Source organism: Punctularia strigosozonata (assembly GCF_000264995.1).
Source record: "Punctularia strigosozonata HHB-11173 SS5 unplaced genomic scaffold PUNSTscaffold_2, whole genome shotgun sequence".
Lineage (NCBI taxonomy): Eukaryota > Fungi > Basidiomycota > Agaricomycetes > Corticiales > Punctulariaceae > Punctularia > Punctularia strigosozonata.
The window spans coordinates 2,127,984-2,142,034 of NW_006767434.1; the positions used below are offsets into that span (position 1 = coordinate 2,127,984).

At 54.2% G+C, this 14,051-nt stretch overlaps 6 protein-coding genes across 6 annotated transcripts; 3 read left to right on the top strand and 3 right to left on the bottom strand.

Moving 5' to 3' along the window:
* Window positions 1-616: 616 nt before the first annotated feature.
* Window positions 617-1,213, top strand: PUNSTDRAFT_59909 (uncharacterized protein; the record flags this gene model as incomplete). Its single annotated transcript, XM_007380315.1, has 3 exons — window positions 617-716; window positions 776-819; window positions 875-1,213. The coding sequence occupies 3 exons, from the start codon at window positions 617-619 to the stop codon at window positions 1,211-1,213; spliced, it is 483 nt and encodes a 160-aa protein (XP_007380377.1).
* Window positions 1,214-2,333: 1,120 nt separating this feature from the next.
* PUNSTDRAFT_59978 (DUF833-domain-containing protein) lies at window positions 2,334-3,478 on the bottom strand (the record flags this gene model as incomplete). The annotated part of the gene is made up of 5 exons (XM_007380316.1): window positions 2,334-2,598; window positions 2,666-3,076; window positions 3,135-3,288; window positions 3,355-3,377; window positions 3,435-3,478. The coding sequence occupies 5 exons, from the start codon at window positions 3,476-3,478 to the stop codon at window positions 2,334-2,336; spliced, it is 897 nt and encodes a 298-aa protein (XP_007380378.1).
* Window positions 3,479-3,729: 251 nt separating this feature from the next.
* Window positions 3,730-5,430, bottom strand: PUNSTDRAFT_82210 (Pkinase-domain-containing protein). Its single transcript, XM_007380317.1, has 5 exons — window positions 4,999-5,430; window positions 4,673-4,949; window positions 4,497-4,621; window positions 4,042-4,446; window positions 3,730-3,984 (listed from the first exon to the last, which is right to left on the bottom strand). The coding sequence occupies exons 1-5, from the start codon at window positions 5,302-5,304 to the stop codon at window positions 3,916-3,918; spliced, it is 1,182 nt and encodes a 393-aa protein (XP_007380379.1). The 5' UTR covers window positions 5,305-5,430; the 3' UTR covers window positions 3,730-3,915.
* Window positions 5,431-5,835: 405 nt separating this feature from the next.
* On the top strand, window positions 5,836-7,702 carry PUNSTDRAFT_131049 (MFS general substrate transporter; the record flags this gene model as incomplete). The annotated part of the gene is made up of 9 exons (XM_007380318.1): window positions 5,836-6,045; window positions 6,099-6,246; window positions 6,296-6,426; window positions 6,483-6,531; window positions 6,580-6,663; window positions 6,724-7,002; window positions 7,050-7,112; window positions 7,163-7,384; window positions 7,434-7,702. 9 exons carry the CDS (start codon window positions 5,836-5,838, stop codon window positions 7,700-7,702), a joined length of 1,455 nt encoding a protein of 484 aa, XP_007380380.1.
* Window positions 7,703-8,033: 331 nt separating this feature from the next.
* On the top strand, window positions 8,034-10,378 carry PUNSTDRAFT_28714 (uncharacterized protein; the record flags this gene model as incomplete). Its single annotated transcript, XM_007380319.1, has 11 exons — window positions 8,034-8,353; window positions 8,408-8,515; window positions 8,573-8,807; window positions 8,858-9,038; window positions 9,089-9,261; window positions 9,314-9,386; window positions 9,436-9,610; window positions 9,663-9,842; window positions 9,893-10,100; window positions 10,162-10,282; window positions 10,335-10,378. Coding segments are annotated over 11 exons (1,818 nt in total), but the record flags the coding sequence as incomplete, so codon positions are not given.
* Window positions 10,360-13,532, bottom strand: PUNSTDRAFT_118507 (ubiquitin-protein ligase). Its single transcript, XM_007380320.1, has 15 exons — window positions 13,497-13,532; window positions 13,353-13,441; window positions 12,940-13,298; window positions 12,770-12,848; window positions 12,634-12,700; window positions 12,510-12,565; window positions 12,096-12,406; window positions 11,892-12,031; window positions 11,716-11,838; window positions 11,577-11,662; window positions 11,353-11,522; window positions 11,107-11,295; window positions 10,973-11,049; window positions 10,432-10,910; window positions 10,360-10,372 (listed from the first exon to the last, which is right to left on the bottom strand). Exons 1-14 carry the CDS (start codon window positions 13,509-13,511, stop codon window positions 10,731-10,733), a joined length of 1,941 nt encoding a protein of 646 aa, XP_007380382.1. The 5' UTR covers window positions 13,512-13,532; the 3' UTR covers window positions 10,360-10,372; window positions 10,432-10,730.
* Between the last annotated feature and the right edge of the window lie 519 nt (window positions 13,533-14,051).

Consider the following 14,051-nt stretch of genomic DNA (forward strand, 5'->3'; position numbering starts at 1 on the left):
GTAGGAGAGGTGGGGGGGGGACGTGCAGCTTCTGGGCAGCGCGCGCTCGGAGATGCGGGCGTGTTGTTTCCAGGGATCATTCGCCGGACGATCGATGGCCCGGCGTACACTCGCTCGGGGGACGGTGCTGTCAGCTTGGCGGTGATTGTTGATGGATCTGAGCTTCGAGTCTGGCGGGGAATATTAATTGTGATATGTAACTTAGCTCGCTCGGCTGTGTCCGGGGCAGCCCGATTGAGCAAGGTTGCAGAATTGCAAATGGGCAAAAGCTTCCGCAGAGGACGAGGAAAGTGGTTGGAAGACGACGCCACCTGGCGGCTGCCACATCCAACCGGTACCTTTCGTAAACCTGAGCGGGTCGCACGCTGCGTCTGCTCGACGGGGAGCGACCCCGCATGCCGCGCTGCCCAGGCCCCGACTCGTGCTGTCCCGATCCGGAAGTTCATATAAACTGTTTGGCACCCGTGTACGTCCTATCGGTTCGCAGCAGAGAATCCCGCTATATTTGTCTTCGACTATAATATATGATACTGCACAATATGATCTCGAGCACCGTCCCGCCTCGTCACGCCTCGTCATGGACGCCCATCCCGCCCTCCAGCTCAAGGAAGAGATCATGGATCTCGACTTCCCCGGCCTCGACGCCGACTCCCGCAAAAAACGTCGCAACCGCACCACCCAGTCCTGCCTCAACTGCCATACATCCAAGCGCAAGTGTATGTCTGCCCCGGGCCTTTGCAACCGCAACGCGCTCACTGACAAACCCCCACCCAAGGCGACCGCAAGAGGCCCTGTTCGCGGTGCATCCAGCTGGGGCTGGTACGACCCTCCGCCCCATTGCATCATCGTACCGCAGCCCTGACGATCGATGCAGACCGGCCTATGCATTTACGAAACCTCCGACCCCAACGAAAGGCGCGCACTGACATCACCTCTGACCCTTGGCGCCCCTGACCAACCCTCTTGCAGGGATGACCCCAACCTCCCAGAGGTGGAGCGTCTCAGAGGTCGCGTCGCCGAGCTCGAGAGCCTGGTCCGCGAACTGCGAGGTCAGGACGCGACGTTTATTTTAATTTACAGCATCGTTCTCAACGTATGGTCCTGCGGCAGGCAAACCCCACCCGCGGTGGGCCGAACAGCTGCGCGAAGTCGACTGCCCGTCGAAGCCAACGCGCTTCCCCAAGCTTTCGCCCAACGGCGTTCACAGGCATAATCCAGACTATGACTCCGCCGACGGCGTCGTCTCCCCCACGTCGCCGATCAAGACGGACTTCCAGGAGGGGTCCCGTCCCCAACTCTATCGCCTGTCTGCATCGCCGCCGTCGACCGCGACCTACCGTCAGTTCCCACCCAACGGACAGGCTGACGCTACCTCGTACTTCGACGACGCCAACCGCCGTGACTACCGCGCCAACGGTCACGGTCCGGGACTTTACTCCCCGGTGTCCCCCTCGGTGTCTTCAGGCTACAACGGCAGTCACTTCAGCGACACGTCGTCGGGATATTCGCCTAGGTCTCCGTCCGCCACGAGCTTCCAATATAGTAACGCCTCCAGTCACACGCCTGTCTCCGCACACGACGGTTCGTGTGGCGGCTATAACGACAACGACAGGCTGAGCGTCCACGGACACCCTAGCTGTGCTTGCCTGATCAACCCTGCCGTGGCGCACACCTATATCGCGCTCACGCACCAGCTGCAGAACACCGCCAATATAATCAGGCAGCTGCCTGAGCACGACGGCCAGTCCCAGTGCGGACTGCTGAGACGAATCGTGAATTTGAATTCTATCATGCAGTGAGTAGTTCCGATCGCCCTGTCTCCTCGTCCCTTAACTCATGTCGCAACGTGAGATCCAGTGGGAATCCCCCCGCGGAAAAGATACGATCGTCGTACGAGACGACGACCGTTGCTTCCACTATCCCTGCAGCCGCCACGCCCGCCGACTACGCGATCCCGTCCCAGCAGGGATGGCATCACATGGCCACAGGTGGGTATAATTCACGATACACAGTCCCTGGACACGCGGAAAACGGCTATACTAAGCCTTTGACGTATCATGTCGGAGCCTGAACTCGGATAACGCAGCGTCCCCAGCACGTTCCGAGGGCGTTCTATTGGCCGAGTCGCTCGATCGGACACGTATCGGAATGACCTTTCACATATATATTCACGGATTTAAAAAAACGCCATGCGACGTATCTCTTTGACGTATCGTTTTGTTTATGCTGCTCTCCTCGGACTCCACCTATAGACTCGCTTTCTGGAAATGCTATGTTACGATATAATCTCGATCGATGTTTTCAGTATCACCCCCCTGTCTATCTTGTATATCCTAGTGCTTGTTTTGCAAAGAGATTTGCATCCGGAATACGTGTTCGTCCGGGGGTTGCTGCTTTTGCAGAACCCCGTCTGACAGGCGCCAAGGTTCGCGCTCCACGAAAAGAACTTTGCCATCTCGGCGGACAAGGATGACGGTCGAGAGTCGAGTGCCGTAAAAATCCGTAGCATGGGTCGGATCAAAGGCCACGGGGTACGGCTCAATGTGAATGGTGTTGCGGTGCTCCGCTCGTTCACGAGGTGGAATGGCCGTACACCATCTTTGTGGAACGCACACGGCATGAGAGCGAGCCCCATAAAGAGAGAAGGCGGGGGACCGTCGCTCACTCCAGAACGTGGAAAAGATCCTCGACGAGGCGGCGCTCGTCGGATGCTTCGGCGGATTCAATTACCTCTCGCATCGACCGGATGCCGACTTGGACTTTCGGCCACTCGTCGGCACCCTGCCCATCGATCCCGTTAGATAGCCCTCCGCACCGACGTTCCTCGGCCGTTAATGGCCTCGCGGTGAGAGGGCCGCCCCCGCCGTGATTGGTCAGGAAGATTGGCGAGAAAGAAAGCGATCCAGACGCGTCTGTGATAGGGTCAAAATACACCAGATTGAATCCCGCATACTTCTCGTTCCGCGTGACTACGTTTTCCACATCGGTGTCCGCAGGCAAATCCGACAGGAGGAATGACGAGACCAAATGGCCCCTGGATGAGGTATAACTGCCCAGTGGCTCGGTGATGTTGGTGCTGGCGGCGTGATCTGAGGAACTCTCGGAACGGTGAAGGTGACGTGGGGATACCATACAGGACGGCGATTTTCCCCGATCTGTTCAGCCCAAGCCATGTGCCTCCCGCTTTCAGGTCTCGGCCGGACAGGATCGGTCCTTCAGTGTTAGTCTTTCCGGCCTCGTGTTCGAAATGATGAAAGTGTGCGCGTTCGGTGGGTCGAGATAGAAATTCTGGACGTCCGGGAAGTTTGGTATTATGAACGTGGTTTACTTCCTCTTTCGTCACAAGATCCTTACCATCTCTGTTCGAGGCGAGGACTCTGCGTGCCGTACTGTCAGCAAAAAGAGTTTTGGTCGTGGTCGCGAGACGGGCGCACAGAGCGTAATCAGGATGGTCGAGCGCCCACAGTGCGATGCACATCGTGGTCAGTGTCTAAAGCGCGTTTTCGCGTCACGGTCGTTCCGGTACACCGCATATACCGATGGCATTACCCGCGTTGGCCGTCGGACGGCCGGAGCGAGCGAACCATCGGCCTGTAGATCATCTCGTGTGAAGGGCATGGGAGAGCATGCAGCGAATGTATGAACAATGATGAATCCCATCCATTCGGGTCGGATGAGCTCAAGGAGAGTCCAGGAACATTCTCAATGACAGACCGAGAATAGGTAATCGCTGTAACGGGCATAACTCCATACGCCGGGATCGCTACAGTTTCCACGTATAAATACATTGCAACAGGATATAGCCAGAGGACATTGCGCTGATAACACAAAACTGAACGATAGAGAGGGGGATGCCGGGGCTATAGGCGCCAGCGGTGGTGGCCACGGGCTGTGGAGACGCGACGGAGATGAAGATCAGAAAGTGCTAGCCCATGCTTCAAGATCGAACTCCGATGCCCGAGCGTTCTCAATCCATGGGTGTTGCTAGAAATGGGAACATTTGAGAACCGCGGATGACGAACGTAGGGAGCTGCATCATACCAGTAGCTGTTTAGGAGTGGGCCTTTCGTCCGGATCTTTCAATAAACAGCTATCGACAAAATCTTCGGCCTCCTTGGGGAAGCGACCTTCTGGGGTGAGCCTCGGAGCAGGCTCGTTGACGATATGCTGGAGCAACTCAAGGATGCTCATCGTCATCCCACCACCCTGTAGACTGACGCCCTTGCTCTTACGCCTGTCCCGCTTCCGCTTCTCTTCCTTGCTGGGTCGGGTACTAATGGACACCGGTCGGCCAGGCGACAGGGTGCCCTCAAGATCAGAAAGATCCGAATCGTCCGACATCGACTCTGCGAACGGGAATCTGCCGAGGGCGAGCTCTATTAGGGAAATGCCCAATGACCATACGTCGGATTTGACCGTATATTGCGCCCCTTGTATACGTTCGGGCTGCAGTGCAGTGTGAGACACCATGCGGTAACGCGCTTCATGTTACGTACACTCATGTATGTCGAAGTGCCCACGAATGTATCCGCAATGGAGTTGATGAGCTCTCCGGACACGCCAAAGTCACATATCTTGACTTGCCCCTGCGAGTTGAAGAGAATGTTGGAAGGCTTGATGTCTGTGAACTCAGGTTGACACGAGTATACCAGATCTGTACGACGGGACATACCACGATGAATGATGCGATGCACGTCGTACAGGTAGGTCAAGCCTTCGAGAACGGCCAAAGCCACTTTTGCCACAACCTCGATGTCAATGGCACCGATCTTCTTGTAAATGCCATCCAATGAACCCTTGTCCATGGCCTCCATGCAGATGCATATATTTGGGTCCGCGAGGTAAGCTCCGTAGAAGGAGATGATGTACGGCGAGTGGCAGTCATGCATGATCTGCAGTTCCCGAAGGATCTGCTTCCTCACAGCAGGTTTCGCGTCAATGAGGACGATCTGAGGAAGCGATGAGGACTTGATTTCACTCGTGGTGGATAATGCGCACTTTCTTGGCCATGATCGTGCCCGTCGGGATGTGCTTGACCAGTTTGACGCTCCCTCCATTGCCTTGGCCCAACTCGTGCAACTCCTCTAGATCTTCATTACCCTTGAGCTCGATCTTTGTTTCTGCACTTAGATCGAGGTTCGCGAGCGTGTTGGACAGCGCAGTATGGTACGTCATGCGTTTCGCGGATGGTGAGATAGCCGTAGCTGGTGCGGAACTGGGACCATTGGACACCGTCAACAACACACCGTCGCTTTCATTGTTATTGTTGGTGGCTGCTGGTATCTTGGGCGCAGCAAGAGTCATAGGAGGGGGACGTTTCTTGCCGCCTGGTCCGCCCGCTACAGGCGCAAGACGCGTTGGTTGGGGTTCAGGCGCAGGGGGCGGCGGCGCGGGTGTTGCGGCGACATCGAGCCCGAGCCCCTTGAAGTTCCTCTTCTTCCGGATCGGTGTGGCCATGGTGGTGTTGGAAGGGAGGCAGGGGAGGGCAGGAATGATCAAAGGAACTCAGCCGCCGGCGTCTGTTGCAAGGCTGCTCGACGCGCCAGACACCGCTTGACCACGACGGTGATCGCGGCGAAGCACTGTTGCCTTGAGAAATCCGAGAGTTGTTCTGCACGCGCACCGGCTTTCCGCAACCTGATGCCCCACGCGTTCTGCGCTTGGCCGGAAAAACCGAAGAACGCGTCTCCGGTGGTGAGGAAGGCAAGGTTTGCCTCCTTAGTCGTCGTCGTGAAAATGTGACTCATGTAGAGCGCTTGACCAGCTTCATCATTACGCAATAAACATGGACCAAGCAGCAAACCAGGCTCTTTCCCGCTAGTGCACAGAATCATAATGCCTGCGACAACCCAGACGTCAGAAAGTCTCGAGCTGGGAACACGAGAGCCCCCTCATCCATCAAGCTCGTTACGATCAGTGCAGAGCCATGACAGGACATCTCCCGTTCTCGAGGACGGACGCAGAGATGATCCTCAAGGCAGCGTTGCACGACGCAATGAAATTATTCTTGCTCCGGTAGATCGAGGGATATCCGCATGGTTGTTCGTGAGTGACACTAGCATATGACCGTACGAAATGCGAATTCACCTCGCGATCAGTTGACTGGCGCATTCTTCGTAGGCGCACTGGTTTGGGGATTTCCGACAGCCTACGGAATCTTTTTGGTGTCGTACACGGAAGATCCACGCTTCCGGGACCAGAAACACGCGTCGTCGCTCTTACCCCTGATCGGTACATTATCGTCAGGTGAAGCTACAAGCGTTCTCAATTATACATTCGCTAATCCATCCCTCAGGCATCATATACTGTTCCGGGCCCATCATAAACCCTGGAATGGCGCGTTATCCTCAGCACCGTCGCTCCGCCTTGTGGACCGGGCTCGTATTCTGTTGGGCGAGCTTGTTTGGTGCTAGCTATGCAACGCGGGTAGGCCGTATCGAAATATTCCTTGCGATCTAGACCTTCCTAACTAATCGCCGCAGGTCGTGACGTTGGTAGCCTTGCAAGGCGTGCTGTATGCCATTGGCGGAGGTGAGCTCCGCGACACGCCCGCTTTACATCCGCTTAAGTTCAGAACAGCACTACTATATGCACCGTGTATCTCTTACCTATCGGAATGGTTTGTAAATAGAAGAGGGCTCGCTAACGGGATCATCTTTGCCGGTAAGTCCGATGAGAGATAGATCCATATTTTCACCCGCGTTAACGCCTCTTTCTTTCCAGGGACCGCTCTGGGCGGGCTAATCCTACCCCTGATCATCCCCCCGCTTCTCCGGCAATTTGGCATTGCAACTTCGCTCCGCATTCTCTCCATTGCGATTGTGATCGTGTTGACTCCTTTGCTTCCGTTCATCAAACCGCGTCTTCCTGAGAACCGCGTCCGTGGCCCGGCGGCTCGCTCGATTGATCGATCGTGGTTGAAGAATGACAGGTTCTGGCTCATGCTGCTCGCTAACACCATACAAGCGTTCGCTTATTTCGTGCCGATGACATGGCTGCCGAGTGAGTACATTGGGCAACACGATGTCCGTCAACTGACTCATCCAAAGCGTTCGCATCCGACCTACGCTTGGGCGACTCGTCCTCGGCCTTGTCGCTTGCGCTGTTGAATGGTGAGTCGACGTTGATCTCACATTTACGGTGCTGAAATTGGTACCGTAAGGTTCTTCTGTGGTTGGGCGTATAGGAATAGGCGCCCTTTCCGACACAATGGACTCGTGGCTCCTAGCATTCGCCAATCTAACTTTCACTTCACTGGTGACCTTCGTTCTGTGGGGCGTGCTTGCGCACTCGCTACCCGGCCTCCTTGTTTTCAGTGTCGCCTACGGTACCATTGCGGGGGGCTGGTCCAGTACATGGTCCGGTTTCATCAGACCGTTGTGCAGTGAGGACTGCGATTGCCACTTCTCGCAATGCGCTTACGCCTATTGCAGAGGACGACCCTACCTTGCACACCTCCATATTCGGTTTCCTGCAACTAACACGCGGCCTCGGCAACATCCTGTCCAACCCGATATCAACTTCGATGTATAATGGCTCTTCTCGTCACCCGTCCACCCGTCCGAGGACGGGTTATACTGTTGGAGGCGGACGCTTCGAACAGATGATAATTTACGTTGGCACCTGCTTCGCCTGCGCTGCCCTCACATCATCTGTAGGGTGGCTGTCGGCTAAGTATCGTAGTAGGACACCCCAGTCGTGACTCTTCGAGCGGCATATGATTAGTATCAATTCTATGTTGCTACGATGCGATTCACCACGGCCACCGCACGATCGATGGATAGCACAATCGCGTGACGAGGAACTTGAATGGCAGGTGTCGCGTCGCGTCGCATGATTAGACGTCAGATACACTCTTAGAGTTCGAAACGTGTTTCTTACGTCACCGAACCCTCCTTAATAAGTTTACGACGATGCATAACGGGCTATCGCCCGCAGATGAAGATCTCGAGTCCCAGGGCCTTCCACTACCATTCGCCGTGCCATACATCGCCATTCAACCCTCAAGTTCTCGTCCTGGTTACAGCCATGACCCGCCGTCCTTCCAGTCCTCCCAATTCGACATCGTCCTCCGCAGGCAACGCACACGACCGAGGGAAGGCGGTGGAGTCAAAGTGACGGGGGTACCTTCGCGGTTTTTGAATTTATCAAACGCCTTCGAGTTCGCCGGATGGGGGACGGTTTCTCACGTGGTCCTCAGTCAAGACGACTTGGATGCGGGTGAACGCGCGATCAAGGCGGCTTCGGACGCGAGGACGTTAGGTCAATTCACCGCCAGTGCTCTTGCGGGGAATGCAATCCTTGGCAGCGTCTTCTACGCTCTGCCTGCTGTTGTCGCGGTGGCCAGCGTCTAGTGAGTCCGCCCTCTGCGCGTCTCAACCCCTGCTGTCCAGCTGATCGTGTACAGTTCTCCCATTTCCCTTTTCGTGGCAACCCTCATCATATTCCTTTGGCGGCCTATCATGGAAGAGTTGGCCGCAGCCCTTCCTATCAGCGGAGCCCCTTATAGCTACCTGTGGGTTCGAACCCTTGCTACCACATGATCCCGCATGTTCATTCCCAATTTGTTCAGATTACACATATCGTCAAAGACAGTGGCACTTGTAGGCGCTACCCTGCTGCTATTGGATTTTGCAGCGACATCGGTGGTGTCCGCGGCGACAGCTATCACCTATGTAGCTGGAGAAGTCACGCTTCCATTCCCGGTCTTCGCGGGAACGGCTCTCATTCTGGTGTTCTTCCTCGCGGTCAGCATGAGCGGCCTCAAAGACAGTGCACGGCTAGCACTGTCTCTCCTTGCATTTCACGTATGGTCAGACTTTTGGGAAGCGTTTTGCTGGATTAACGCAGTCGGCAGATCGTGGCCATGTTAGTCCTGATGTTGGCCTCTGTCGTGACCTGGGCTCAACGAGGGAATTCTCAGCTGCACGAGAATTGGCAGGAAGGAAAACGCTCACAAGGTGCAACGGCGGGAGCGATACTTCACCAGATATTCAATGGCGTATGCATCGGCATGCTGGGATTAACGGGATTCGAATGTAAGCACGATTTTGCTTGTCATGGCATGTCACTGACGGGCAGGATGAAGGCATTCCGTCCTACGTTGCCAACATAAAGCCTGGACGTTACTCGCTTGTCCTTCGCAATCTTCATTATGGTTGCATCGTCCTGAATGGTCTCATTATGCTCCTCGTCCTGGCACTTGTTCCTCTTGAGACCGTCCTCAGCGGCGCGAATATACTCAGCGTTCTTGCAGAGCTGGTATGCATGGAGTTCTTTGCTTACGGCACCTACTCATGATAATACATTCAAGGCACTGGGTAGATGGCTTCGCATTTGGATTGTTGTGGACGCTGTCATCGTGCTTTCTGGCGGTGTTCTGACAGGTGAGGACCCATGTTCTGTAGGAGGTAGCCGTCTGACTTCATCCCAAAGGTATTCTCAGTGCCTGTGAGTTGCTCCAGCGCCTGGCGCATGATCGCGTTATACCTCGGTATTTCCTGTCCAAACTCCCAACCCAGGCACCATACGTCACAATCCTCAGCTTTGGCGTATTCTGCGGCATATTATATGCGTCGTCCGGAGCCAGCCTGCAAGTAGTGTCAAAGATGTAGGTTCGATCACCACTACGCCCGTTGATCGAGCTGACAGTGGGCCGTCAGGTTCTCATTAGTGTGGTTGACAGTCATGGCGTTATTTCCCTTTTCCGATCTCCTCCTCAAGTTCAATCGCGGTCGATTGCCACGAGACCGTCGTGCTTCATTCATCACAGTCTTAGCCGCTCTGGCCGTAGTGATGTCCGTCATCGGAGGCAACATTGCCATCGATCCCTCTATCGCTGGGTGCGTTGCGTATTTCCGCATGATCAGTATTTTATTGAATTGTGTCCCAGATACTTTTCTGCATACGTGATTGTGCTATTGTCCATATTTGCGCTTACCCAACGGAAGGGCCGATTCCTACTCGGGGTGTTGAGTGCCTACGATCTGGTACCTATACTTCACAGGTCACCTATAGTAAGGCGATGGAGCGATCGGACTATTGCATGGATAGCTCGCTTGAGACGGCAGCCGCTCTGTTTACTTACCAAAACAGATGAAGTAAGGCTCTCGGCATTGGCATTGGAAAAGAACCATAGCTCATACGCTGTTATCACCTAAGATCAATCACCTCGTACGAATGGTGCTTTATGTTCGCAGGAACGAAGAAACGTCCTGTCTGAAGCTTGTTCATTTTTACGGCGACGTTGGCATTCCTTCCGAAATGGAAGCGAACTGGAAGAGTATGTCTTTGTACCATATGGCAAGCGGGACTTTAACTTGTTCTTCCGCCAGTTCTCGACGAAGCCTTCCCTGAAATAACGATTGATCTGGTTCGTCGGTCCATGATCATGTGTCTTCACCACGTTCATACCCCGCCCCCCCCGGACAGGTCCTTGTTAAGCGACCATTTACACCCCGAAACGTGGCAGCTTTGGCTCATCACTTGCAAATACCTGCATCTCTCATGTTCATGAGCTGTCCGGGGTTGAACTTCGCATATCACGTCTCTGATTTTGGAACACGCATTATTGGTCTATAGGAACACGGCGTTGCAATGGATGCTTCCAAGGAATAATCACCTTCCTCATATGACGGGTTTCGGTATAATCGGGTGGATCGCTATCTTTATGTTATATGTTATATTGAGCCCGCCTACGCCTGCTTCATGAGGCACACAGAGTGGTGTATTCACTTGTTGAGCCTCCATATGCCGTCCTTTGCGATAACTAGCCCTTCGCTTCTTGCTGCCTCCATGAATGTCGCGAGCTGGTCCGGGCTTCGATCGTATCCAGGCGCGGCGAACTTCAGCATGGTCTGAATACGATCCAGACCGAGACCACCGAGATTCGTGAGCATGCCTTCGATGAACTGGGCATGGGATAGCAAACATCAACTCAGGGATACTGTCGGGGACAATCCATCCGTCGTACCTTCCAATAGACTCGCATTTGCTCCGCCTGCTGCTGCTGCACGGACGCCACCGGTGCAACTTCTTCCGCCGGTTTGCCTAGATCACACATACACATGAATAACCGAAACAACCGCGCTGCCGCGAAGTACCCACCAGGGCCAGACGCTCCTCTACCGAATCTTCGGCTGGAACCCGCGGGTTCAGCGACCTCGAGCAGTCGATAGGTTGTCTCGCCATCTTCCGCCAGGACACCAAGGTCCTCCCATGTAATCAGCGCCTTGAGAACCACCGTCCGGTCGACCGAGCCCAGAATCTTCACAAGATCGTCGATGTCCCATACAGCTGTGAAGACGATGCCATTAGCTGATCATCGCGGTGGAGGAAACAGGCCGAGCCCACGTTTCTCGCTAAAATGTTCGATGAGCGCGGCCTCCAGGGGCGTGACCTCGGCGTTGACAGTACGATCTTCCAGCTGCAATTCCAAATCGACGGTGCCCAGGTGAGGAAGCCAGCGGAGTTTCTTATCCGGCTTGAAGGTCGTGAACTGTTTCGTGTATTCCTGCTGAATACTATACGATCCCATCAGCAGCCGACCCACAAGCTCACATACGGCAATTTCATACCTTTGTAATTGTGACGGTAGATTGAGACCGCTCGATTGGAGTGCGGGCCAGAAATGCTGTGAAAGGATTGTGGGATGCAATACAGACTGGCAGTCTTGAGCTGAGCGGGTGTTATCGGAGAGAGAGAATTGCCGCGTACGCTGTTCTGAGCTTGAATGTGTTCGTCCGTTCTTCGCGAATCGGTCATGTCTTTCAGCATAACTTCACACACTTGAAGCGGTGCTTCACCAAACCGGACTTTCAAGAGTTCGATGTTCCGCCGCTGCAGCAAAGTAAATCGGCACTAATCCTAGTCTATGAATCATGGAGACCGACCTCATTAACGAAGTTACCATCCTTGATGTTCAGCAGCCGCTGTGCAAGTAGAATCTGCAACTCCTTCACGAACAAATCGTGAGAAGGATAGATGCTGACGAGTGTGCTGATAATATCGCTTGGCTTATTGGCGCGGAAGTCTGCTCAGGGGTAGAACATAGTAAACTGTGAGCCTATGTCCAACTAGGCCTAGATGCAGCATACCCGGTCCGGCGTCGATAGGGTCTGGCTCCCAGTTGGGGTCGGTGTAATCCTCCGCAACAGCCTGTTGCAGGGGTCCCGGAGGCTCATCGGAGTCCACAAGCGAATCACCGCTCGAGTCGTCGCCCACAAGGCTGGCCACGATACACCGTATAGTGTCGGGACGTTCCCGCAGGTATCGTCTAATCGGGTCCGCTACCTTGAATAGGAGGACTCCAGGCGGGTCGATGATCCGGAGGCAGCGTATGGTGGATACATATTGCGTTAGTATGTCTCGGGTGTCGGCTCCTGGGTGCAAGAGTCGCTTCTTATTCCTGTACATAGGGCCAAACAGCGGACAGATACCCGAGAACAGCCGAGCGCATTTCCATCATTGAGCATAATGAATAATCTTTATGTAAAGATGCAGGGACGAACGCTTTCCGGAGAGCTTGGACAAGTTGGGCACGCTGATCCACACGCAGCAGGCATTCCTACCGGCCATCGCGGGATATATCGACGAGTCAGAACAATGCAGAATAAGGGGACAGGAGTGCCATACCTTGAGATCGCCCAGCGCGGGCACCGAATCCGGATAGTCCACGATGATGTCGAAGATTTCACTTGTTCTAAAAAAGAACCATACTCGGCCTCAATAACAACGTATGCGAAAGATTAGTTGCGCAGACCAATCTCACCTCAAATCGCAGAGTACCTTACACGCGTGAAAGTCGAAACGAGAGCCCACGCCCTGCAGCATAGTACGCGCTTCTTCCACTAAGTAATTAAGCCATAATTGTCAGCGTCCTTCGCACAGGAAGAGTCACGAAGCCCGAAAAGGGCCAATGGCGGAGATGAGTGAACTCACTAGTCTTCGCGCCGCGGGCATAAGGCTTGAGCATCCAACTAACGACATCACGAGCCATCCAGGATCTAACCATAGGAAGCATCGCCTCGTCCCATTTCCCAGCGCACATCTCTGTCACCTTGGTCTCAATGTACTCATAGCACACACTGGCGATGAGCATTTCATATCTGTCAACGAGGCCGAGTGTTTCGAATGATGACCATAAGTTCGGATCTTGAACCTCGGCCGGCATGCCCTCCGTCGTGGGTGGCAGTATGGTCCATGCGATAAGCTCTTTGAAACCCTTTGCGAACTCGGCCGGAAGACGAGAGTGCACTTGGGCTTGAAACGTGTTCGTATAAACTACACTAAGGCCCAATCTGCGCCAGCGAAGCTTTCGGTCAGTAGTTCTAGTGGGTGAGCGCTAAGCGTACTCATGCATAGGCGCCCATAGCTGGTAAATATCAGCGAGCCTTCGTATGAGGAGAGCTATATGCCGGATGCCAGTAGATGTCTGTGTTGCCTATATGCATCAATGTGAGCTAGCGAGATACAAGAAATGCTAGCAAGCGGCTCACTTGCCATTCCGACATGTAATGAGCGATTATGTCCGAGAGTCCTTCGCAGGCGTATCGTACGTCCGCTGCATAAATAGATGTAAGAACGTGATCGCAGGCGAACGACAGCATACAAACTCCGGAACAAATCGCTCAAAGTCGATAGGACCCTGGCCTCACTTAACACCTTGAACGCTTGTTGGACCGTCTGTGCAGAACCTAGGCTGAGCTACACCAATTCCCGAAGCCTTCAACAATATAACATGCCTGATTGAACACGGCCTTTGGAGGCGGGGTTTCCGACCATTGTGTCATAGAGATAGGCTTGAGGTATCTCCTTCCTACTTCCATGGCCTAGCACATCCCCAACATGAGTGAGCGTGTGAGACATCTCAACATGGAAAGTGGCAGGAACCTCGCTGACGGACATGAGGCCACTAATTCCTGGCTGATCACGATTGAGACGAGCGAAAGCTTCCTGCCATTTCGCGTTGACCAGATCGCGTAGAATATCCGAGCCAAGCGACATGGTAGGGGTGTTCATGCTGGATCCCGGCAATACGTTCATAGGGGTTG

What these genes read in the sequence shown, in the direction of transcription:
- PUNSTDRAFT_82210 (XM_007380317.1), bottom strand. Translation starts at nt 5,304, where the DNA reads ATGACTCTTGCTGCGCCCAAGATACCAGCAGCCACCAACAATAACAAT. An exon ending in GCATCGCATCATTCATCGTG is followed by an intron (nt 4,622 to 4,672) that starts GTATGTCCCGTC and finishes CTGAGTTCACAG; the next exon opens with ACATCAAGCCTTCCAACATT. An exon ending in CCACTCCTAAACAGCTACTG is followed by an intron (nt 3,985 to 4,041) that starts GTATGATGCAGC and finishes TCCCATTTCTAG; the next exon opens with CAACACCCATGGATTGAGAA.
- PUNSTDRAFT_118507 (XM_007380320.1), bottom strand. An exon ending in CTATGGGCGCCTATGCATGA is followed by an intron (nt 13,299 to 13,352) that starts GTACGCTTAGCG and finishes TCGCTGGCGCAG; the next exon opens with ATTGGGCCTTAGTGTAGTTT. An exon ending in TGCCCGCGGCGCGAAGACTA is followed by an intron (nt 12,849 to 12,939) that starts GTGAGTTCACTC and finishes TTAATTACTTAG; the next exon opens with TGGAAGAAGCGCGTACTATG.